General features: G+C 37.7%; 1 protein-coding gene across 1 annotated transcript in view; it reads left to right on the top strand.

Annotated features, from left to right (window-relative positions):
* The window catches only part of LOC126496742 (ADP-ribose glycohydrolase MACROD2-like), a 93952-nt gene that overhangs the window by 35862 nt on the left and 33633 nt on the right, over positions 1 to 24457 (top strand). Inside the window, exon 3 of the mRNA XM_050134329.1 lies at positions 17877 to 17984. Coding sequence (XP_049990286.1) covers positions 17877 to 17984 — 108 coding nt within the window. The remainder of the gene's footprint in view (positions 1 to 17876; positions 17985 to 24457) is intronic.

Raw genomic sequence — 24457 nt, 5'->3', positions numbered from 1 at the left:
CGCCCTGCTATTTTTCTTTAGATAAATTTAAAGCCATGTTTAAAATGTTTCCCAGCCCTTGAGGATCATAGCGTTCTCTATATGGGTTAGGAGGTGTTGCATGTGTGTGTTCCTCAGATATGCTTCATTTCCCACTGCTTCAGTCATTGTATATTTATGAGAATTATATTAAAGTTATGCATGACTGTTGTTTGCTTATTATTTTCTCAGTTCCTAACATGTTTTAGTTACACATTTTTGATTCTTAGAAAGTCCATTATTGATACCTTCATAGTGAGTTTTACTGTTTGTTAAATAACAGTATCCTTTTCAATAAATCTTGCAGGTTATTTGACTAGCCAAATGGGCGGGGGGGGGGGTGGAAACTTGACCCTGTTTCCCACTGTGCATAATTATGGAAAATTTATATGTGAAAAGCAAAATAATGAAGCCTCAAGACACCTCCCTTGTCTTCAAGTAGGTTAACATTTCTTTCCTTTTTAAAGCATGGAGAATGTTGCTTTCTGTAGAGAGGAGAGTACTGGGGTTCCTTCCAGCACCTACCCTGAAGAAGGGAAGCTTAGAAAGTGTCTCTTTTGTTAAAAATAATTGTCCTTTTCATTTTCTTCTAGCGTTTTATGATTTTTCTTTGTGTCTCTTGGTCATGCATATATTTCTTGTTATTGCTTTTCAGAATTATATAACTGTTTCTGTATTTTTGACTGTTTCATACACACATATAATTTATTGTGATTATATTCAACTTCCCTTATTACTTTCTACCATCTTCCTTCCCCTCTTGATCCCTTCTCCTCACCTAGTCCCCATTAGAGAAAATGACTCCTTCTTTCCTAACACCCGTTAGCAGTCATTAGCTTTTCAGGATGGGGTGGAACCTCATGGTTCCCCCCTCTAGCCTTGATGGACAGTTGGAGGACCCAGTCCTGTGTAAATATCCATCTGGATGGCAACATTTCAAAGCAGTCTTTGCCATCATTTGGCTTATAATGTTTTCCTCCCCTTTCTTTTGTGATGTTCCTTGGCACTTGAGTCGAAGAGTGGTGGTGATCTGTTATTTAAAGTTGAGCACTTATCGGTCACTTAGTCTCCCTTTTTTTTTGACCAGATAGGAGTCTCTTCATTAGCCACTATCTCTGCAGAAATGAGCTTCTCTGCCCCTTCCCGAGAGATGCTCTAGTCTGTGGACATAAACATAAATATGTATAAGGCAGTTTGATGTGCCCATCTAGGGAAACAATAATGTGTTCTGTTTTGACCTATTTCCTCCCCTACCATATGCTTTTGTCAGGGTTTATGCTATCAGGCATGTACTATATCCCTTCAGTCAGAATGGCTATTTAAGAAATAGCAGATTCTTGTGAGGTTGTATGGAAAGGGGAGCTCATATTCAGTGTTGGTAGGAGTGTACAATGGTACAGTCACTATGGAATTCCATACGGTGGTTTGTCAGAAAGTAAGTGCAGAATTTACATATGATCCAGCTGACACTCCTGGATATATACTTAAAGGATGTGACCAGCACAGCCATGTTCAACAGGGGTCTGTGCAGTAGCTAGGAAATGAAACCAGCCTAGATGTCTACCATATGAAGAAGGATACTAAAAATGAGAGACATATACATAATTCAATTATAGTCAGGCTTGAAGAAATGAAACTATGAATTTTTCATGAAAATGAATGCAACTGGAAAATACTGTACGAATTGAAGTAAATCAGGCATGGAAAGACCCCGTTCTTCCTCATATGTGGATTCCAGCTTTGGATATGGGGTTCTGTATTTAAATTTGAGTCAGTATCTATAGGGGCCAGGAAGCAAGAAAGGGGAGGTGAGCAACTAATGAGGAAGATATATAAAACACAGAGGACGTGGAACTGTGTGTATTGGGGTTAGATGGGGGATATTAGGTGTTAAAAGACTTATACAGGGATCAAAGTGTCCAGGTAAGTGGAGTTGGAAGAGGGTTAACAAAAATAAGGATTAGTGATAAAGCCATATGTAAACCTGCTACTTTATAAACTAAAAAAAATCAATATATTTTAAAATTATGCAACAAAGAGAGCTTGCTGCAGAAATTTTCCTTATGGTTAGATAATTCTGCTTCCAGAAGTCATAGGTTATTAAATAAGAACCTCAGTGCTAGGTGTGGGATACCTCCTCTTGAGTTACTGGCCAGAGAGGTCACAGAGAAGGATAGATGCTATTGCTCTTACTCTTGGTTGCCCAGCAGAACTAGATAATCTGGTAAGACACTGTACATTTAGATTACAGGGCACTGAGAAATCAAGGTGGAACTAAACAGAGGCTTCCTCCCTATGGGCTAGCTTTCATAGTGCCAGAAGGTGCTCTACACGTAGCTGGGAGAGAAAGCTTACCAAGGCCTAGCTGTAGATAGTCCATGTGTGATATAATACCTACGTTCTAGGCAAGATATGCCCACCTGTGTAATAATGGCATGGCTGCTTTTGTGACTGGGTTTAAAGCTCATTCTACAGGAGGAGAACACATATGGTGGCTTAAGTCTGGTTAAAAACATTTCCTAAACAGCATGGAAAACAAAACAAAGCAAGTCTTCAGTAGCATAAAGGAAAGGATTTATTACCTCTGAACACCGACAAGATTGTCTAACAGAAGGTTTAATAGAAGAACACACTGCCGAGTGCTTGCAGTGCATGTGCTTGACGAATAACTTTTGTCATCTGAGAAAGACAGAAAACCCAACCAAAAATGAGAAAGAGAATTGAACAGTTTGATAAAAGCGGAGACTTAAATGGTATGGTGGTTAGTTTTCATTTTCAGCTCGGGTGGAGTTAGACACCTAGAGCTATGGCTTTGGGGTTTAATTTGTGGAGGGAAGACTCACCCTGAATGAGAGCGGTGCCAGTCCAAGGCTGGATCCCTGGCTTCACTAAAGAGGAACAGAACAGAGACTGAGCTTAACACCAGCTTTCATTCATCTTTATGGACTTCCTGACTGTGGGTACACACGAACTTCTGCTGCCGTGACTTCCTACCATAATGGACTATACCCTGAAAGCAGTATGCAAAAGAGACCGTTTCTAAGTTGTGTTTTTGTTGGGTGTTTGATGGCAGCATTGAGAAAAGTAACATAAGCGGCTAATAAAAGTGCTAAAAAATTACTAGTCAGAGGGCTAATTCTGATGAAAACCATACTAAGATAACCTTGCAACATCAACTAGAACTGTTGAAAATAAAAAGGGTAGAAAATATTACATGCTAGTAAAATATGAAGGCCAATGAAACATCTGTGCTGCCACTGGGAGCATAAATTGGGAAAATAATTTCTGAAAATTATCCAGCAGTATCTTCATAAAGTTTATGTTTATGTAGTGCATATGTCCAACAATTTCAGTAGGAATTAAAAGATAACCATAACAACACATAAGTCACTTTCATTGTTTTTATTAAGAAAAAAACCTGAAGATAAAAATGTTCATCGATAGTAAAATGGATAGATTGCATGTTCAAGTCAGAATCATAGAGGCATGAGAATAGCAGTAAAAACAAATTATAGCTGTATGTAGCAGCAAAGAAATTATGCAAACATTCTGTTGATCAAAGTAAGCCAACACAGAAGAGCATGTTGTATATTATATGGATATGAAACTCAAAAGCAGGAAAATCTAGAATGAGACTTCAGGACAATGGTTTCTTTTGTGGGGAAGGAAGTGGTCTTGGAGTCTTTTACGTTTAGTTATCTATTTCTTAACAGGATGAGTGGTTCATTGGGACACTGACTTTGGGATTGCTCAGTGAATTATTCATGGCCTCTTGACTCTTCTCTACCCTTCTGTATGTATATTATGATTCTGTAAAAAGCTCATAGAAAACAAAATGCTTCTTCAGTGAGAAGGCAATCAACTAAAATAACAATTGAAATTCAATACAATGTCACCTGTATTTTATCTCCTATCAAAAGGTGCCAAGGTGCCAACAAATAAAGTTCTTTGCCAGCCTGACACCCAGTCCCACCTTTTTGTCCTGCTTGGATTGCACGGTATTCTACAAACAGCTCCTCTGCATACTCAGTAAATGGAAACCGCACAAGCCGTGTGCTTTCTTTCCTTGAACTGCCATTTTAAACTTTTCATCTGCTGGTGTAATATCTATAATTTCTTTAAAATACTCTACTGCTTTCTTCATTTTATTACCTCTTTTTTTTTATTTAAAAAAACTCATTTGAGGAATCTGGCTCATTTTGTATAATTTAACACTTAAGTTTTTTAATGTTTTCTATTGTATGCAGAATGCATTCTTTTTTATGTTTATGTATGCCAGTCTTAACTTCATTTGAAATTTATTATGTATATATGTTCATGATATGTATGTGTGGGGGTGCACATGCCACAGTGCATGTGTGATGGTCAAAGGACAACCTAGTGGGCTCCCTGTTAATCAGGTTGCCAGACTTCTGAGGGAAACACCTTTGCTTGCTGAGCTGACTCACTGGTCCTACAGATCACACACTTTATTTTCAATTTTACTGAAAATTATTTTTGAAAATTTCCACCTTTTTATTGATGGTGTTTATGATTCAGGGTAAACTTTAACTTACTGTTAACTTTTGCATTTTACTTAATCTCAAGAGTTAGTCATGGTTGAATTAGCTGGGGGAAGGAGTTAGTTGTAGACTTATCCTCAGTTTTGTGTGTTGAAATATGAGCGGCGGGGCTGCGTCCCCAACACCCCGGCTGCTTGGCTAGCTTATGCCCGAAATAACAACACAAAACTGTATTCATTTAACTGCTTGACCCATTTCTATCTAGCCTCTTCTAGGCTAACTCTCGCACCTGGACTAGCCCATTTCTAGTAATGTGTGTAAGCACCCCAAGGTGCGCTTACCGGGAAGATTCTAACCTACGTCCATCCTGGGGAGCTTCATGCCTCTGCCTCAGAGCGCAGAGCTATCGTATCTATCCAGCAGAGCTGAGCATGGCGTCTCTCCAGGAGCAGAGCAGAGTCTGACCTCACTTCCTCTTCCGCCCAGCATCCTATTCTGTTTATTCTGCCCACCTATGTTCTAAGCTATGAGGCCAAGCAGTTGGTTTATTATTACTTAACCAATGAAATCAACAGATTGATATGACACTCCCACATCACTTCCCCTTTTTCTGTTTAAACAAAAAAAAAAAAAAAAAAGAAGGCTTTAACTTAACATCCAAAGCTCTAGAAATGACAGAGACATCTCGCTGCCTGGACAGTCACCCAAAGTTCCTCTGTACCGTTGGGGCATCCATCTTCTGCCTACAGGCCCATAGTTTCCAGCAGACATTTCCACAAAGCAGGAAATTTCAAAGGCAGTCACTATCTGCTTGTCCTGAAGAATGTCTTGCAGACTCTCTCATGAATCAGGAACCCCCAAAGGTCATCTCACCTTCTTGAGTTCTGAGATTGTGGCCATACAGCACCAAGCCCAGAAACTTTTATGTTTTGTGAATGAACATGTTGTACTGTTGGAGTTCTAATCTTGCTTAAGATTATGTCAGTGATTTGAAATGTAGGCTAGTAATTTGGAAGAGTGGTCCTTTCTAGTATGTTGAAGAATCATCTTCAAGTCTGCTAAATGTAAGATGCCTAGAACCCTCCTCGGAGGAATTTTGTCTGCTTCTTTGGAATACAGTTGGTGAAACTATCTTAAAGGTTATAGAACAAAAGGCAGAAGCATTAGGTTTAGTGATTTGTGAAGCAGGAAATTAAATACCATATCTACACTGTTAACACTTCTGTATAGGAACTTGGATTAGTTTGGTGTATGACTCTATTATTCACTAATATTTTATGTGATTAATTTGAAAATTTCTTTTATATTGATCTGTTTATTTTGTTATTCCCCCCCCCATGTTGCTTTCAATTTTTCTTGGCGTCTTTCAGTAAATGAATATTTACCATGTGTCAGTATTATGCTACGGATCTGGAAGAAGTCAAGAATGGAGAAGACATTGATCTAGCATGGAAGTTCTCCTCTCCAAGATTAAGGATTGTTTGTAAAACAATAGTCTGCATAACACACAGAATGGAAAATTCCAAAATGCCCTTATTGGTTCCTAAAAGAAATAGAAGTTTGCAATGACATGGAAATGTTAGTAGAACTGGTCTTATTAGGGCACGATGATGTATAAGTCATAAAAATAAGATTAATAAGATAGGCTAGAGCCTGGAAATTTTATCTATTGATTTAATTAATTTTTGTTATAATTCAAGAAGAGGGGATGAATTTGGGATATTTCAACAGTAGAATTGGTAGAATTTTGATACTCGGTTGGATATAAGCTAGGAGGATTAAATAGTCCAAAATTGTAGGAATCAATGTGACTAATTAGAAGAGTTAAGGAAGATACAGAATCTAATGATCAGTCATATTCAGATAAACAATGAGTTTTAATCTGATGGCATCTTCAGCTTTTATCCTTTCTGTAGTAACCTCAGCCAATGATCACCTCCTCACTTCTTACTGTCTTAAACCAGGCTTCTGTATTTTCCCCTTTTACTCCTATTTAAATAAAGCAGTATGATTTTTACAGTTTTCATTATTTCTAACATATGTAGGCTGCATGTGACTTAATAATTCTATATTAGTTGAAACTAAAGAAACAATCAGTGATGCATTCAAGGATTTATTGTAAAAGCATTCATATATTATCTTAGGATAAAAATAAGAAATAATTAAATAGATCTCAAAACAGGAAGCTGTTTGACAAATTAAGATATCTATTTGCTGGATGTGGTAAGGCTGGGCTCTTAGAATAAAAGGATTATAAGTGATCCCATGTTTTTAAAGAGGAGATTTGAGGTCAACTGGAAGTTCACTTTGTGTGGTCTATTAGGGACACAGATTTTTACACCTTACTTCTCTGTCATGTCATGCATCTAGGCTCAGCTGTAGACATGTTTATATTTTTGTCTTTATTGAAATCCTTTTGACGGTCAGTGGTCATACTGTGATGGTTGTATCCAGAAGAACATTTTCTGCCTTGATTCTTGACTGTAAAATGTGAAGCTCTTGATCATTTTTTTTTCTAGGTTGCATTTTCTTGTCTGAGTTGTTTACTGTGTATTTTTCATGTACTCTCCATTCACTGTAGGTGTAAAGGTTGCCATATCCAGCATTTTGGCTTTGGTCCATTTTAATTTCAGTTCTACTCTTACTTAATGACGTCTCCCCCAATGTCATTACCATCTGCCATTTCCTAAACCCAAGTATCCAGGCCTGAATCTCTTTCTTTTGAGCAGATAATTCATGTATATGAACATTCTGTAGGAAACTTGGAGCTAACATAATCAATCCTGACACAATTATATTCCTTTCCATATGACCTCTCCTGCCTACATTTCTTCTTAATATTAACCTAGAACAGAAGCCAGCAAATATACCTGGCAATTTCTGGCTTCTCTCCTCCAACAGGACCCCATTCTTTGTAGGTATGTCTCTAGAGTATTATTCCTGGCATTCTTCTCTCCTGTTTCCATTGCCACAGCCTTAGTTTAGCCACGGTTATTTTGAGAACTTTTTTACGGATCTATTTCTATTTGAGCTTCTGTCCAACCCTACTTAGTGATTCAATAGGCCATTGACTTTTTTCTGCTGATATTTGGTGAACAGTGGTTATATGTTTTAAGTTGTATAAACCATCTGCCCTGGTGCCAAGTGCAGTTCAGTTAATAGATTATACTACTACTAAGAAATGAACATTTGAGAATAAAGAGAAACCAAGATTGGTAATTGTACTATTTAAGTAATTATCACTATAATATTAAGGAAATTTGGAAGAAAATTAAGTGCTGCCTTCACAGCAGTAGGAGTAGTGTACTAGAGATAAAATAAATCAGTTTTTAGTGTTTTAAATGTTTAATTTAGCACACAGAGAAATTAGAGTCTTATTCAAGAAACTTGGTCCTTACATGTCTGTAGCAAGCACTCTAATCACCAAGATATCTCCCCATCCCCAGAGTATGCTTTTATTTATAGAATTTGTGCCTTTAAAAAAAGTCCTTGTGAGGCTGAACTTGACCATGAGACGTGATTCACTAAACACATTGCTTCTAGAATCAGACTTACTGGGCTCAGATGTCTCTTGGCTCTTTCAGTTTTGTGACCAGGGTAAGTTTTTAAATCTCCATGTGCCTCAATTTTATTAAGTGCCTTAGGGTAGTTAATACAACTCCAAATATTAGTACAGAAAAGCAGAATGTGTGTGTGTGTGTGTGTGTGTGTGTGTGTGTGCGTGCGTGCAGATACACATGCGCCTTAGCCCACACGTGGAAAGACAACCTCTAGTGTTGATCCTTCCATGGTCTCTTTTGTTTACTGCTGGCTATACCAGGCTAGCTGGAATACTCCTGCCTCTTACCCCCTTCAGCTGCAGAGGCTTTTTGGGATTACGGATGCTTATGCCATTGTGTCTGGCTTTTGGTGGGCTCTGGGGATCTGAACTCAGGTCATCATGCTTTTATGACAAGTGGTTTACTCATTTTACAGAGCTGTCTCTGTAGCTGTTCATGTAGCTTATGACTGTAATGCCATGAAAGGATTCTCTTCTGATCATGTCTATTTCATATTCTATTTCTAAATGCCTGTTGTGTTTGGTTGTCTACATCTCTAGCTTTAGGAAATTTTCTACCATAATTTCATTGGATATATGCTCTACGATGTTAGCTAAGTCTTAGCTCCTTGAATTCCATAGGGTTTTATTTGTCTTGTCACTGTGATACCCAGGATTTACTGGACGTTGTAGTCTTGCTTTTCTCTTCCATTTCCTTTTCTGATGTTTGAACGTGCTGTTTCATTGACTTTGTTCCCTTGTCCCATATCCTTTGTATTTCTTCTGCAATGTCAAGTCTATTGATCATACTTTATATCTTATGTTTTGATTCATTGAAATTTCCATTTCCAACATTTAGATTTTATTTTAGTTCATTTCAAAATCATGATTTATTTTCTTCTATGGTGCTTACCTTTTCATTTACACTGCTGATATATTTGTTCATTTTTGCCAGTATTTCTTTTATTTTTCTGACTTTTCTTTTTGAGGCCTGAGTTGGATTCATCTCCTGTTCAGTCCCCTTTAAAGTCATAGATAATGTTTACCAGAAGATTTTTGTATTTCTTCCTCTGATGATTTATCTCTTTTAGAACTTTGGAACTAGTACTTGAGGGGTTATAATATTTTTGGAGGAGTTTTGTTGCCTTATATTTTTCATGTTTCTGTTTTGTGATTTGCATATATGTTGATTTAGATAACTATTCTGGATTCATTGGGAATGCTCTTATTGAGTAGTCTAATCATGGAGGTTAAGTCCATAGTACTACCAATAGTAGAAATACTGTTATTGTAATAGTAAAAACATCAGTCAAAATGGCATTTAGAAATAGTATTAAAATTAAATGGAAAAACTACAAAGTTAAAAAATTTCTTAGGAGTAATAGTGAGGGTATTAATTGAATACAGTAAAGAAGGAGGCAGGGCATGGAAAAATAAAAAAAAGCAAGATTAAGTAATAGAAAGAAAGAATAATGAGGAAGAATATTATTGGGGAAATTGAGAGAGAAAGATGAAAAGAATTTTAAAAGGCAAAGGAAACAAAGAAAAAGGAGAATTCCTGGGGTTGGAGAGACCTCAGTTATTAAGATGACTTGTTGCTCTTCACAGAGGACCCGAGTCCAGCTCTCAGCACTCGCTTTGGGTGGCTTATAATCAACTGTAACTCCAGTTTCAGGAGGCTCTTCTGGCTTCAGAGTACTCATAAACACATGTTGTGAACACAGATACATACACATAAGCATGAGTTAAATATTTACTAAAAAGTTCAACAACAAAATAGCTCAAACTTAATAAGGAGAATAAAAATAAAAATAGTAATTTTAAAAAAAGCAAGCAAAAAGCTTGTGAGATCATGGTTCTTAGAGGAGAAACTTCTACCGTCACTTTAATAACCTAGCATAATTCCTAACTACAGGTTAGTAGTACCTACTGACAAGTGAAACTCTCAACCCTCATCAAATAAACTTCACTTTGTAGCAGACTGAGACCATCACAGAAAACTCCAATTGGTCACTATGCAGAAAACAACTGATCATAGGTGCCCATCCCCATTGGATACAGTTAAAACAGAACCCCCATCACAGGCCAAAGGAACATCCTGGAAGAGGGCCCATAAGACTGTAAGAGCCAAAGGATCAGGAAGTCTGCCGTGAGATTGATTCTCCTAAAAATGACAAAAACTTTACCCATGGTACCTCAATAGCATGACTGCCTAAACAAGTACAACACAGACCTGCCAACATTGTGGGGGGAGGGAGCGAAATCTTATGGAGTCCTTCCCCTAAATATAGAACTACAGACTGTTGTGTGATATTTTGGTCACATTTTGACAATAAATCTTCCTTTGAATCAGAGAGTAGAGCTAGCCACTAGCTGACCAAAATTAACCAGACAGGATTTGGAGGACTGAGGACAGCTAGAGAGCTAGGAAGTAGTAATGCAGGGCTTAGAGAGGATCTCAGTAAGGTATTTTGGATGGAGGAACACGGAAGAGGTAGGTAAAAAATTCAAAATTCAAAAAAGTAGAGGATTTCTAAGCAAGATAGTAGCATCAAAGTCATGTTGGAAAAAACAGCTCATTATGGTTAGTTAAACAATAGAAATGGGTATTTTATTACCTCACTAACTGGTTCTTCAGTCTCTAGGATCCACTTGGTCAATACTCCAGTAATTTTTTCTATCAGAGGACCCCAGTTTCATTGCTGCATCTGCAACCAATGCAGCTCTACTCCAGCTGCAAATTTTGACCGATTGTCAGTGACAGCCATTGCTAGGATTGCCATCAATGCCCATGGGGAACCAGGAGGTGATGGGAATCAAGTACAAGCTCTGCATTGTTCTCCAGGCACTTCACAGTCACTCCTGCATACTCAGAAGGTCCACAGAAACTCTAGGTGGAGTTTTATTTTTAGATCCTTAGACCTTCAGAGCCAACTATCTCCATAAGAAAGCTACGCACAGAAGTAAATTACACCATCCCTAAGAGAAGAACAGGACTGGTAAAAGTAAACTCAGAATAGAAATTGGAGCATGCCTAGGAAGCCAGTGCAGAAGGTCTCCAGTTGTAATAAATAATACACTGGCCATTGAGTTCATCATTATTTCGCTCCATTTTACTTTTGTTACCCCTACAACTCTCCTTATTTGTATAATACTCAAGGTCAATGTATCAGGCTGTTCACATGTTTTACTGTTTGTTTGTCTGTCTCATTGTCTTCTTTCATTTTCTTTTCTTTACTCTTACTTTCCCCTCTCACTGTTACTTTCCTCCTAAAGCCTAGAAGCTGGCATGGCTTGTGATATCTGAGTGCATATCTTCACCTCTCAGTTTTTAGTCTGTCTTACCCCCCCTCTTCCCCCTCTCTAATATTTCAACTCTTGTGTCTTCCTCCTCTACCTCCTGTCCAGCAATCTAACACCAATCACTGATCTCACCATGATTACATCTTTCTTTTTTCTTTTTCTTTCTACTCATACCCAGTAATGAACAGATTAAGGTGTATTATACTATTGAGGTCCCCTTTCTCTGTAAAATAATTGGTACTTAAAAAGTGTTTATTTTGTATCAGCTGCTGCCCTGTTATCAGAGTGAGTTAACCATTTCATAGGGACTGCTCCAGCAGACAGTACTCAGCCCATGGGGTGGACTAGGAATATAGTCTAATGCCTTGGACATCAATCTAAAGGATGAAAGTATCACTACTGGTGTATTATAATCTGATCTCTTCTAAGGACTGCAAATACCTCCACAGAAATAAAAGAGGCAACCCAAAGCAAGAACAACAAGATCCTTAACCAACAATATAACTCCAGATGGCAGAAAAATACAAGTAACATGAAAAATCAAGACAACTCATTTCCTCTGGAAATGACCAATCTCATAATAATAGTCACTGATGAAAATGGGCTTAGGTGAAATTTCCGATGGAGGATTAAAAAGGATGATTATAAATATAAAACAACCCAAAGGAAGGACAAAGAAATTCTAAGAGAACACAAACAGCTGAATGAAATGAGGAAGTCAATTGAAGATTCAAAAATAACATTATATAAAAATAAGTACTGAAGAAAAATCAAACTGAAAAAACCTAAATGATGATAGAAATGAGAAGAAAAACAGTAGGCCAAAAGTTTAGCAGAAAACTTTATCAGTGGAAGAATTGTAGCACGGATAATAAAAACCCAGGGGTAGATACTGGGGATCAAGATGAAGATCAGAAAAGCCAAGCATCCAAGGCTCTAGAGAATTCTTACCTTTATGAAATCTTCAGACTGAAAAGAGATCAAGTTCCTGTCTCATCCTGCCTTATATTTCTCTCTAGTGCTGGTATTAAAGACATGCACCACCACTGCCTGCCCTGTATGGCTGATTAGTGTGGCTAGCTTTGCACTCTGTTCTTCAGGTGAGCTTTATTTATTAAAACACAAAATATCACACTAAAGGATTATATGGAAGATAGAATTTCAGAGCTTGAAGACAAAGTAAGAGAACTGGATCATTCAGTCAATATCAATGATAAATTTTAAAGAAACATGAATGGAACATTAAAGAACTTGGGGACATCATAAAAAAGCAAAATTTATAAATTGTAGGTATATAGAGTAAGAATTTCATATCACAGGCACATAAAATCTTTTAAATAAGATCATAGAAAATAAGTCTAAAATCTAGGTAAAGAGAACTTCATCTAAGTATTAAGGCACACCAAAGACCAAATACATGGGTTCAGAAAAGGAAGTTCCTATATCATATCATAGTTAAAACATTGAATATACAGAACAAAATTACGTACTGAAAACTGCAAGAGAGAAGGGCCAAGGCACATATAAGGACAAGCATAAGAATCACTTCTGGCTTTTCAGTCAAAATTTTGAAAGTAAGAAGGGCTTGGAAAGACTTCTGAAAGGTGATAACTGCCAACCCAGCTGAATATGCCAAGTACACTGGTCTATCTTGATTGTAGGAGAAAGAACAACTTTCTTTTTTTTTTAATTTTATTTATTTATTTATTTATTTATTTATTTATTTATTTATTTATTTTTTTGGTTTTTCGAGACAGGGTTTCTCTGTGGCTTTGGAGCCTGTCCTGGAACTAGCTCTGTAGACCAGGCTGGTCTCGAACTCACAGACATCTGCCTGCCTCTGCCTCCCGAGTGCTGGGATTAAAAGCGTGCGCCACCACCGCCCGGCTCAAGAACAACTTTCTGTGACAAGAGCAGGCCAAAGGAGTTTGTAATCACCAAGGAAGTCCTACAAAACATGTTGGGGTAAATACTTTAGATTAAGGTCTAAATTCAAGAGGCTACTGAGAGAAAAATAAATGAGGCTAACACATTTGCTAAGTAAGAGAGGACTAAGGAAACATCAAACACAACAAATGGCAAGAATAAATACCAGTCCATAGTAACTCTGAATATTAATGATTAACAATTCATTCATCAGAGGACATGAACTAGAAGATTGGATTAGAAAGCAAACTCTTTATTTTTGTTGTCTCCAAGTCACACACATCTTAGGGTAAAAAGATGGGACAAAAACAGGTCTTCCAAGGGAATAAGACCAAAAGCACATGGACAGTGCTATCCTAATACCTCATAAAATTGAATTTAACCCAGAACTCATCAGCATAAATAAAGTCCCTTCGTACTGATAAGGAACAATCTGTCAATATAATTCTAAACATAAACACACCAAGCACAGCCTCATCCAGTTTTATAAAATATGTTCTACTAAATATTAAGACAAGAATTAATTCATATATAGTAATAGTGACCTAATTAATACTCTACCATCACCGTTAGATCAGTCAGCCTCCCTCCCAAACAACAAACAAAAAACCCAGCCAAACAAACAGAAATATTAAATAACATCACATCACAGATCAAACATACCTTACAGGCATCTACAGAAGACTACCAAAACTAAAGAATTCACATTCTTCTCAGGAATACATAGAACTTTTTCTAGAGTATATCACATATTAGACACAATTCTAATTTCAACAAATATAGAAGAGCTAGGATATATGCTATCAGACCATAGTGGAGTAAGACTGGAAATCAATAGCAAGAAAAACTGTAGAAATACACAGATTCATGGGACTAAATAACACCTTGTTAAATGATGGATAAATCATTGAAGAAATATAGATGGTATTAAAAAATCCAAGCACTAAATGAAAATAAAAACGCAGTATGCTAATGAAGGCAGTCCTAAGAGAGACATCTCTGGTTTTAAGTACAATCAAATGCCTGGTCCCTAATTAAGACTCCATAGTTAAGAGCGCTTGTTGTTCTTCAGAGGACCAAACTTTGGTTTCTAGCAGGTACAACTATATGTAATTCTCATTCCAGGAGATAGAGTGCCCTCTATGACCTCTATGGGCACTCTTCATACACACAAATAATAAAATTAGTAAAATGAATCCTTAAAAAGATAAATAGTTCTCAAATAAACAATCTGATGATGTACCCCAAGGCAAAAACTTAATGAAAAATTGGAAAAGCAAAAACTTAGTAAAATAATCCAAAGATAGAAGAAAGATACAAATTAATAATATTAGAAATAGAAAGTGCACTATTATAACAGATACCAAGACATTCAGGCAGGCGTTCAAGATTTATATTCCACTAAACTGGAAAATTTAAAATAAATGAATGTTTTTGTAGATTCATATGGCATAGTAAAATTATATCAAGATGAAATAAATATACACATCTATAACAAGCAATGAAATTGAAACAGCAACTAAAAACAACAACAACAAAAAAACTAAAGATTGTTCCTGGCCAGACGTATGCTACACAGAATTCTACCAGGCCTTTTTCACAATATCAGAAAGTATTCCTATAGAAATAGAAAATGATGGGACATTTCCAACCTTTTAAAACACTATCACTATCCCTACATTAAAACCATGTAAAGACCACAACAACAACAGCAACAATGAAATTATAGACTGATCTCATGATGAACATATATTCAAAGTTTCTTAATATAATACTTGCAAATTGACGCAATAACACACCAAAACAGCGTGATCAAATTGCCTTCATTCTGGACATACAGTCATTTTCAACACATGGAAGTCAATCAATATTATTTTTCACATAAGTGAACTCAGGAGAGAAATCATGTGATCATCTCTGTAGATGCAGAAAGACAGACTCCAACACCTCTTCATAAATAAAGACTTGGCGAGACTAGAAATGGAGAGACTATAACTCCACTCAGTAAAATCTGCAAATGACAAACTGATAGCAATCATTATGCAAAAATGGAGAAAATTCAAAGCAGTCCCGCTAACATCAGTAACAAGACGCCCATTCCCTTCAACCCTATTCAATATTGTGCTTGCAGTCCTAGCTGGACCACTTAGAAGGAAATAAAATAGATACAAGTAGGAAAGGAAGAAGTCAAAGAATTCATATCGGCAGGGCTATGATTCTATCTATGAGAGAATTGTGACAATTTTTCATTTTAAGTAGATTTTATACATTTTTTAAAATATAGCTTTTAAATTTTCTTGAATTGGCAACTTTTTCTTGGGGGGCATTTTTCTGTCCAGGTGATTGACAAGCCAGTTAGGATTGTCCCTTACAAGGGTGAGGGGAGGGATGGACAAATGATATAATCTACAATCCTTTTTTTTTTTAAACCACAAAACCCTCATGATATACAGTGATCTTGTAAAGTTTAGTGCTCTTGGATCCAAGTTTAAATGGTTAATAATTAATGTCATTCTGTGAGGCTCAAAATGTCACATTTCCTCTAACGGCCAGAGTTAGGATTCAAGTCACATTCCATTCCTCTGACTAGTACTTAGCTTCCTGCATTTTCAGCTATTGGTTTGATATGGTATTGGTTATGAAGGAGGAGTCCAGCCTTAATGTCCTCAAATCCTGCCAGTATCTAGCAACTTAACAGCACCACTAAAATTGTAGTGGTGTATATGAAACACTCCACAGGGAAATAAGGGCTTAATTTTATAGACCTATTTCTTAAAAGTGGAAATGCTTCTAAGTCTATTTGTCACTTCTAAAATACAAATAAATTCTGTTTTCTTTGTGAAGTCCTTGCTAATTTAATACCCACTGGAGTTCTGACACTTAACTTCAGTGAGAAGTCTTGTAATTTATAGATTTTCATTAATGCAGATACTTTGGGTGTCTGCAGAAATCATCAGATATTTATTGTAGTCCAGTAAACTTTAACTGGAAATCAGGGTTTTTAAATTTAAACGTCCTAAGAGTACTAACTGATGGGATATGAAACTCATGGTCTTGCTGTATTAGGAATCTCAATTGAATTGTCTCCAGTCAATTAGCCTATGGGCATGTCTTTGGGGTATTTTTTGATTGGTGATTGATGCTGGAGGGCCTAACCCACTGTAGTTGGTTTGATGCCTTGGCATGGACCCTCAGCTGTTTAACAAAAGTAGCTGAGCAAGTCAGAGAAAGCAAGCCTTAATCAGTGTTCTTCCTTGGTCTCTGCTTCAGTTTTTGCCTCCTGATTTGAGTTCCTGGCCTGACTTTTCCTGGTGGTGGACTGTAAGTGTAAGAGGAAATAAAACTTTTCCTTCTCCTGGTTGGTTTTGGTCATGGTGTTTATTATAGCAAGAGAGAAACCAAGCTAAGACAGTCTCAAAGACAATTTAGGTACTTCAAAACCTCTTATCTCCCAAATACTTTAAGATTACATGCTCATTTGAGAATGTTTTAGTGAGTGGATAACATTATAGTTCTCCATAAAAGATATACATATTTCATAAATACTTAAGTTTATAAATGTTTTTCTAAAATATGGTATTTTTTATATATAATCTTTGTGTATTTTAAGACATGTTTCTGTGTCTAAAAATAAGTGACAATTCAAATTCTTTCAAGTACGTAACAATGCGTCAGATTTTAGAGCAGCTTGCTGGCTCCGTGTGTTTTATGGTGCTATTTCTCTTGCATAGTAACATTGCCTTACAGAGCAAAAGGTTAAATACAATGTGGTAAGGAAAGAACATTTTCACAAATTCATTTCTTCTCTTTGAGGTGTTCTACCCTGAGGGACATCTTTTTTAAAGGTAGCAAAGAGTTGAACCTAAATGGTCAAATAAATGTTTCATGTGGTCCTTTTAAGTAACAGGGGAAAGTAGAAATGAGCTCCTTCATTGAGAAATATGTTTTCTTTCTGTAGTTGCACATCTCTATTCCTTATGAGTATAATAGAACATAATTTCATCTTCAAATAAAAGCATCAAAATAAAATTGATGTTAATTTTCTTAGTGATCAAAGATATTGCCCAAAGTTGCTCAAAACTTCCACCTGACCATTGGTTTAGATAGTGCATTTATCTTGAAAATAAAATATAAATAGAGAATAAATCACACCCCTGATACTTACATATATTTTTAAATTTCCTTTGTAACTCTGTGTTTCATATTGACTTTATAGTTGTCCTGATGAGAAAGTAGTTGCTTAGTCCTCAGAGATATGGCTTAGTGAGTAAAAGTTCTTTCCATTTAGTCATGAGAACCTGAGTCTGAATCAGAACCCATATAAAATAGCCAGATCTGTCTGAGTTTCTATAATGGGGAGATAGAAGCAGAGAGAGACCTCAGAAGCTTAGGTCCAGCTGGCTTGGCACATGAAGTGGTAGAAAGACTCTGTGAAAACAAGCTGGAAAGTGAAGGTGGTCCTGTGCCCTCCACACTTGCACCATGGAACAGTAATACACCCACGAACATGAAGACACACATACATGTACACAAAAAGATCTTGATTAAATTAGGATATTACCCTTAATATATATCTCTTTTTATTACAGAAGAAAACACTCAGGAAACGCCACAAATGAAGAAAAGTTTCAGTGAAAAGGTTTCTCTCTACAGGGGTGACATCACATTGCTAGAGGTGGACGCAATAGTCAATGCGGGTGAGTGATTTACTTTTCTGTATTTTCTTTGCTATGTTTTTATGATTTTAAACATTTTCTATACTCTATGGGTATAGAAATGCCTTGTCTTTTTTCTTTATGATTTTATTGAGAATTTATTTTATGCATCTGATTAAGATCACTGGGTTAATGGAGAAGTAACAAACTGTCGTAAAGAGTTCTTCAGAAAGAATTTTAGTAATTATATGATTACTGGTTTCATGCTTGAGTTAAAGAGAAGTAGTAGTTCAACTAGCTTCTTTTTTCTTTTTAGTAAGTCCTAAAGATACAATTAGATTATATCAGCCAAAAGAGAAATGTGTAGAAATTATTACTGATTTCAAACCTCACTTATTTGTAAGTTTTCATTTTTATTATAAAATGCACTTTACGGGTATATTTTAATGTATAATTTTCTTCTTTGAATATTGAAGGAAATATGACAGCATATTAGTTATGTTGTTCTTGTCTCCTATATATTTTCTTGTGTTGTTATATATCAAAAGGTTGTAACAATTGTGATTCTATAAGAGGGAATTATGATTTGTGTTTTAAAAAGTTAAACCCCTTGCTAGGTTGAAAGTGTCAAGCAATAGTAGGTCTAGATTTAGATAAAGGCAGCCTTTAATCTTGTACTCTTTAATGGAAGAGGATGGTGACCATGGAGAGTCGAAGAGAACTGAAATAGGAAGAGCTATTTGACCTGGCAGATCTTTAAGTATCTGAAAAGTTCAAGCAGAAAAAACAAAAAAAGATGTAAAAGAAGTACAGACAGCTTTGCCTGTGGGGAATTGAATGATGGTATTAGACAGGTGGTTTCTTACAGGAGCCATTAGCGAGCGGTGGTTTTCATTAATCATGTGTTTTAAAACTCAGGAGTTTAGAACAAGGAGAGAAGATGGATTTGAGTTTGGTGCAGTCTTTGACCCAGGCTTAACCTGGGTAAATGGAGACAGAAAGTTCGGGTGTAAGAGAACAGAATGGGAATTTGGATTGTCATTTGTGTCTGCCTTAGCAGAGACTGCAAGATGGTCACCACTGAGTGTTCTGCAAGCCAAGAGGAATAATGCTAATTTACGGCTAGGCATCTCTCAGAACTTCAGAGAATGGGTGGGATTGCTTAACTGCCATTGTTTTCCAGAAGTGCATGGTTCAGGTAAGTTCAGTGTTGTCTCAAGGTTACCTCGGGTGATGTAAATCCACACAGGGTGGTAGGAACAAGACTTGGAGGTGAACAAGTAAGAACTGGAAGATCCTGATTCAGCATGTGGCAGAGATCTTGGGGTCTAGATGGAAGGCTGGGAGTCTTGTGAGCTAGCTCTTCCTGCAGAATTGCATGTCAGTCGCTTTGTATGTACAAGTTTTGCCATAACCAAAGCTCAGTATTCATCTTCTTCTAATGCTTCTTTGCTTTGTTTCTCCTCTGATGCTTCTGTTGCCTCTTTGAGATGTCATTTCTTATTCAAAAAGGAGTGTGGATTGTTTGATCTCTCTACCCAGTCTAGCTCCTTTTTTTTTTTTTTGTGGGGGTTTGATTTTTCTCTTTCTGTCATCTCACAGGCTCAGATCTTCCTTATATGTAGATCCCATGTTTGTTTTGTTTGTTTCTATTTTTTGTTTCAAGCTGTTTTACTCTGATCTATGGGGCCTTTGGAGAAACCAGGGTCTTGGAAAGTATCTCATGAACACGGGTACAGAATTCGGGTTAGGAATCCCTGTGGTTAGTAAGTGAGCAACTATGCCAGAATTTCTATAAGTGTATAAACTTTAATTATAAATATTTAAGATTTAAAGGTTTTTGTAAATGTACCACCAACATTCGAGTATTATTTTGGAAATTTTTAGCCAATGATTCTAGTTGCTTCTTTTTTTTCCTTATTCAACATAACATTGAATTTACCTTGTTAAATTGATAGTAACAATGATGTTTCTTGGGTTCTATTAACTGTGTTTTTTCCTCTCCATGAAGCACAAACTGGTACCCTTTTAATTTATTCTTTCACCTCCCAAAGCAATGTCTTGACTTTGTGCTTTTAAGAGATATGCAGGGCTGCCACCTGGGGTATTGTTGGTGTCCAAGGGCTATGCTGCAGTGGGGAGATGCAGACCTGGGTGGCCTGCACTGCCACATGGGGCTATGAGACAACTGGGCCCAGGCTATTGTCTAGACCTGTGTCTGGGTCTGTGGTCCTGCCACAGCCGGGGTCTGTGTTGATATCCCTGGCCCATGTTGCCACTAAAGGCCACACAGATGCCCACTGTCTAGACTACAACCTGTGATCATGGTGGTATCTGTGTGCTATTCTGTCACCAGGATGAAGTCAGTTTGAGTGGCCAACACCATTATCTGGGGCCATGGAATCATTCAAGTCAGGGCTACTGCTGAGGGCCATGCCTGAGTTCATAGTCCTACAACAGCAGTTGATGTCTACAGCTTCTGTTACCAGTGGCGGCCGTGTGGATGAGTAGGGTCTGGTCAGCTACCCGCAATCATTGTCCATGTCTGAAGATCATATGCTGCTGCCATGACCATACTGATCTGGGTGGCCTGTGCTGCCACCCTGGGCCATGGTGATGTCTGGGCCTGAACTGCTGCCGAGGAGTTCTGGGTCCATGGTCTTGCTGTAATTGGTTTCTGTGATGATGCACATGGTCTGGGTTATCATGAGCGGTCATTGGAAACACACTGTGGTGAGCTAACTCCGCTCTTCACTGGCCCTGGGATAGCTGGCCCTGCCCCTCTCTGGATACTGCAGCAAGAGAGCTGGCCCTGCTCTTCAGGGTAGAACTTGTTTTCAACATCCAGGGAAGAAGGCTCCGGCATGTACTCCAGCATACTAGAGCTAACCCTGTGCTTAGGGATGTAGATGAGCCTATCCTGGGGGTGTGAGAGAAAGAGAGGTGACCCTCCCCACCTCTGCCATCTACCATGTGGTAGCATAGGTAAGGAGAAGATGCCCTCTCCCCTCTGCCCTTTGCTACCTACAACAGGCAAGAGAGCTGGCCCTGAGGTCTGAGAGTGAGAGATCAGCCCTGCCTCTCACCAGCTACAGCACATAGGAGAGTGGGCCCTGCACCCCACCTGGGCAGCACACTAGAGATGACCATGTTGTTACGGGTACAGGTGAGACAGCCTTACATCTACCTATCCCCTTCATATTCCTCCTACAGCAATTGGGAGTGAGGGTTCTGTACCAGCCTGGGCAAAAGAGCTGGTCCTGGTGGGTAAGCCTGAGGACCTGAGAGCGGGAGAGCTGTTCTTGCACCTTGCTGCAGGCTGCACTGGGTGATCTAGCCAAGGCAGGGCCAGAGAGCTCACACCCTGGTGGTGAGGATGTCGAAAGCTGGTAGGTTAACCAACTCAACTTCCACCCAGACCCAGAACCAGGGCTATGAGTTAGTCCACCCCAACGTCCACATTATTTATGGACTGTTAGAACATGTGAAGGGGATGGACCTATGGATCCAAAACAGCACAATCTCCATAACACAGAACAACAGAGAGCCAGAGGAAGCCAGAAGCCTTGAGCCAGACCAATGGCCCTTGGAAATGACAATGAATGTACTAAACGTAACTGTGTGACTCGGTGGGCCATACTACAGCTTCCACAATGAGATTCTTTTTCTTGTTTTTGTTTTTCTTTTAAATTTTGTTTCGTTTTAGAGGGAGGGTTACAAGGACAGAGGACAGATGCAAGGGGACATGGAGAAAAGTAAAGTCAGAAAACATGATGTGAAACCCACAAAGAATCAATAAAAGTTAAAAAAAATTAATAAGAAAGAGATATTCAAATTGTATATGTGTTAAATTGAACTTTATAGAATTGAACTTATCGTACCTATAATAGTGTATTCTGTGCTGGGAACTTGATACAGTGAAGCAGTTTGGCTTTGGTTTTTAAAAATCATTTATTTAATCAATTAACAAAATATTTATTGGGTAATTTATATTGACATAAAACAAAGTATTGTTATGAAAACATCCTGAAGTCACTATTTTGCTTCTTCTTCATTTTATCGCGCCTTTCCCTGTATGTGAAGTTTTCTCAAAGATGTTGCGTTAGTGTACATGATTATGATGACTTAATCTAAAGATAAAAATCAACTGTTTTACCCTTTTACCTCTCTGGCTGTGATGATTGTAATTTGGCTGTGTTCACATGAGCTGGCTCATCAGGTAGATCCTGGGTGGATGGGGAAGAAATACCAAATGTACAGGTAATGGCTCTATTTGCAGCTCTCTGCTGTTCAGTTTGTTGGCCTGGTATGAGAAGAGAGGCACAGCTGTTAACTTTCAGGCATACAAGGCCACATGACAGAAAATTCCAGAGCCACCACCAGCAAGAGGCAGGCTTCCAGTCAAGGTAGCAAGGCTTCTCTGCAGTCACTTTCTGCCTGACTGCCAGTTCTTTCATGACCACATTAGCGTATTCAAACAACTGATCTTTATAGCTCTGAATAGAAGGAGTCGATGTTTTAAAGTTTTCAATCAAGTGTTTGTTGAAATTCTTTACATGTTACCCGAGATAAGCCTCTTCTTTATTCTTCCTTCTAGGAAGCTGCACTTATGTGTATGTTTTAATAAAAGAAGTTGTAATAAGTATGATATTAGCTAGCAGAGAAATAGCACACGTTAAGAGTCAGGCAGATGTAGGTTCCATGTCAGGTTCTTATACTTAGGACTGTTTTTTTATTTTAAATTTTATTTTGAAGTAATTATAGTGAATTGAAAGAAAAGAAAAAAATAAGAGTTCTATGTAAGGTCCCAGCAATGGCAGTATCATGTAACCTGTAGCATAATATAAGACCTAGGAAATTGTTACCTATATCTTCTTATCAGTATTGATAGAAATATGTTTGGTGTTGCAGAGAAAGAGACTGTCACTAAATTGAAGTGTCTGGACAAGGCAAGACTTTACTCTTGATCAAGAGAGTGTGCTTGGAAGAGCAAACACGCTGAGACAGGAAGGGCATCTTGGTTTTATTCTAAGGAAAGTGGTGACTGTATCTTTTCCCCATTCACTGGGCACTGACCTCACAGTCTGTTCAGTTGGCTAGTCAGAAAAAAAAAATTGGCAGACCAGAGATGAAGGAGGAAGAAGAAGGGTCTCTGCTCTAAGGAGAACAGGATCACTATTCCATGGCATCAAATTTCTATAAGAGAGCAAGTGGGCCTTTGGGTAACCAAATCTTACTGGGTACGGAGGATTAAAATATTTGTATAAAAATCTTACACTTTGGGGAAAATAAGATTTTAATTCCTTGTCCTAAACACATTTAGCATGAATTCTAATAGATCTTAATAACAAAACCCAAGCCGGGCGGTGGTGGCGCATGCCTTTAATCCCTGCACTGGGTGGCAGAAGTAGGCGGATCTCTGTGAGTTCGAGACCAGCCTGGTCTACAAGAGCTAGTTCCAGGACAGGCTCCAAAACCACAGAGAAACCTGTCTCGAAAAACAAAAAACAAAAAAAGAAAAAAAAAAAAAAGAAAAAAACCCCAAAAACCCAGAGTTAGATATTGGGAAAAATACTGAGAGATCAGAGAGAAGAAGGAGCAAAACTATGTTCACCTTAGCTCTCAACTTCCCTGCTGAAAGAGACTGAGTTCCTATTTCCTCCTGCTTTATCACTTCCTCTATCTGCTCAGTCATATCACTTCTTGTCTATCTATGTAGACATCTATTGTTAGCGAATAGTTAGCTCCAACCTCTGATTATCAGGAAAGTTTTATTTGTACAAACAAGATATCACCACGTTCCCCCTTTATTGTCTAAAAATTAAAAAAGGTTGTAACTAATATAAGAAAAAGTATGTTCAATAAGTATACACAGTAACTCTATACAATATATACAGGCAATGAAAACATCAATAATGTCTAGTCCACTAACAATCGACAAGTTGAGAGACAATTCCATATCTATCCTATCTTGGTGAGTCCACAAATTGTACCTAATTCACTTTCTAGTCTAACTTGATTTACCAAAACTATCTTTTTATGTGTCTCAATCTTATACACTTTACATTTCTTTATTGAATTTTTTTAATCTGGTAACAAGGAAAACTATAACTATAATGTCTTCAACTCCATCAGAGACCCAAGAAGAAAATAATTTTTACCTGAGTAAGCAGGAAGTACAAGCAAGTGACTTCCAAAAAATATGAGAAATGACAGAAACAGCTGCCTGCCCAGACAGTCATACAAGGTCCCTAGCAGCACTGGGGCATTAATCTTTGGCCTATAGGGCTAGCATATCTGACAGACTATTTTGTGAAGCAGAATATTATGAAGGGCTGTCCTACCTTGTCTTGGCAAAGTTTGACAGTCCTTTCTTTGTGTCCTGCCTGTCCAATTTGTACAGCATACTGTTAGCAGTCGAGGCAACAGTACTTTCTTACCCAGTGACTAACCTTTGCCACAAAGAGCATAAAGTCCATGTGGAGTTACTTTAATGCCCATCATCTTCTCTGTAG

The sequence above is a fragment of the Alexandromys fortis genome, unplaced genomic scaffold (genome assembly GCF_014885135.2).
Source record: "Alexandromys fortis isolate MF-2015 unplaced genomic scaffold, M_Fortis_MF-2015_v1.1 scaffold_6, whole genome shotgun sequence".
NCBI classification, from domain to species: Eukaryota; Metazoa; Chordata; class Mammalia; order Rodentia; family Cricetidae; genus Alexandromys; species Alexandromys fortis.
Note: the sequence above shows the minus strand (reverse complement) of the source record. Positions and strands in the feature narration are given on the sequence as shown.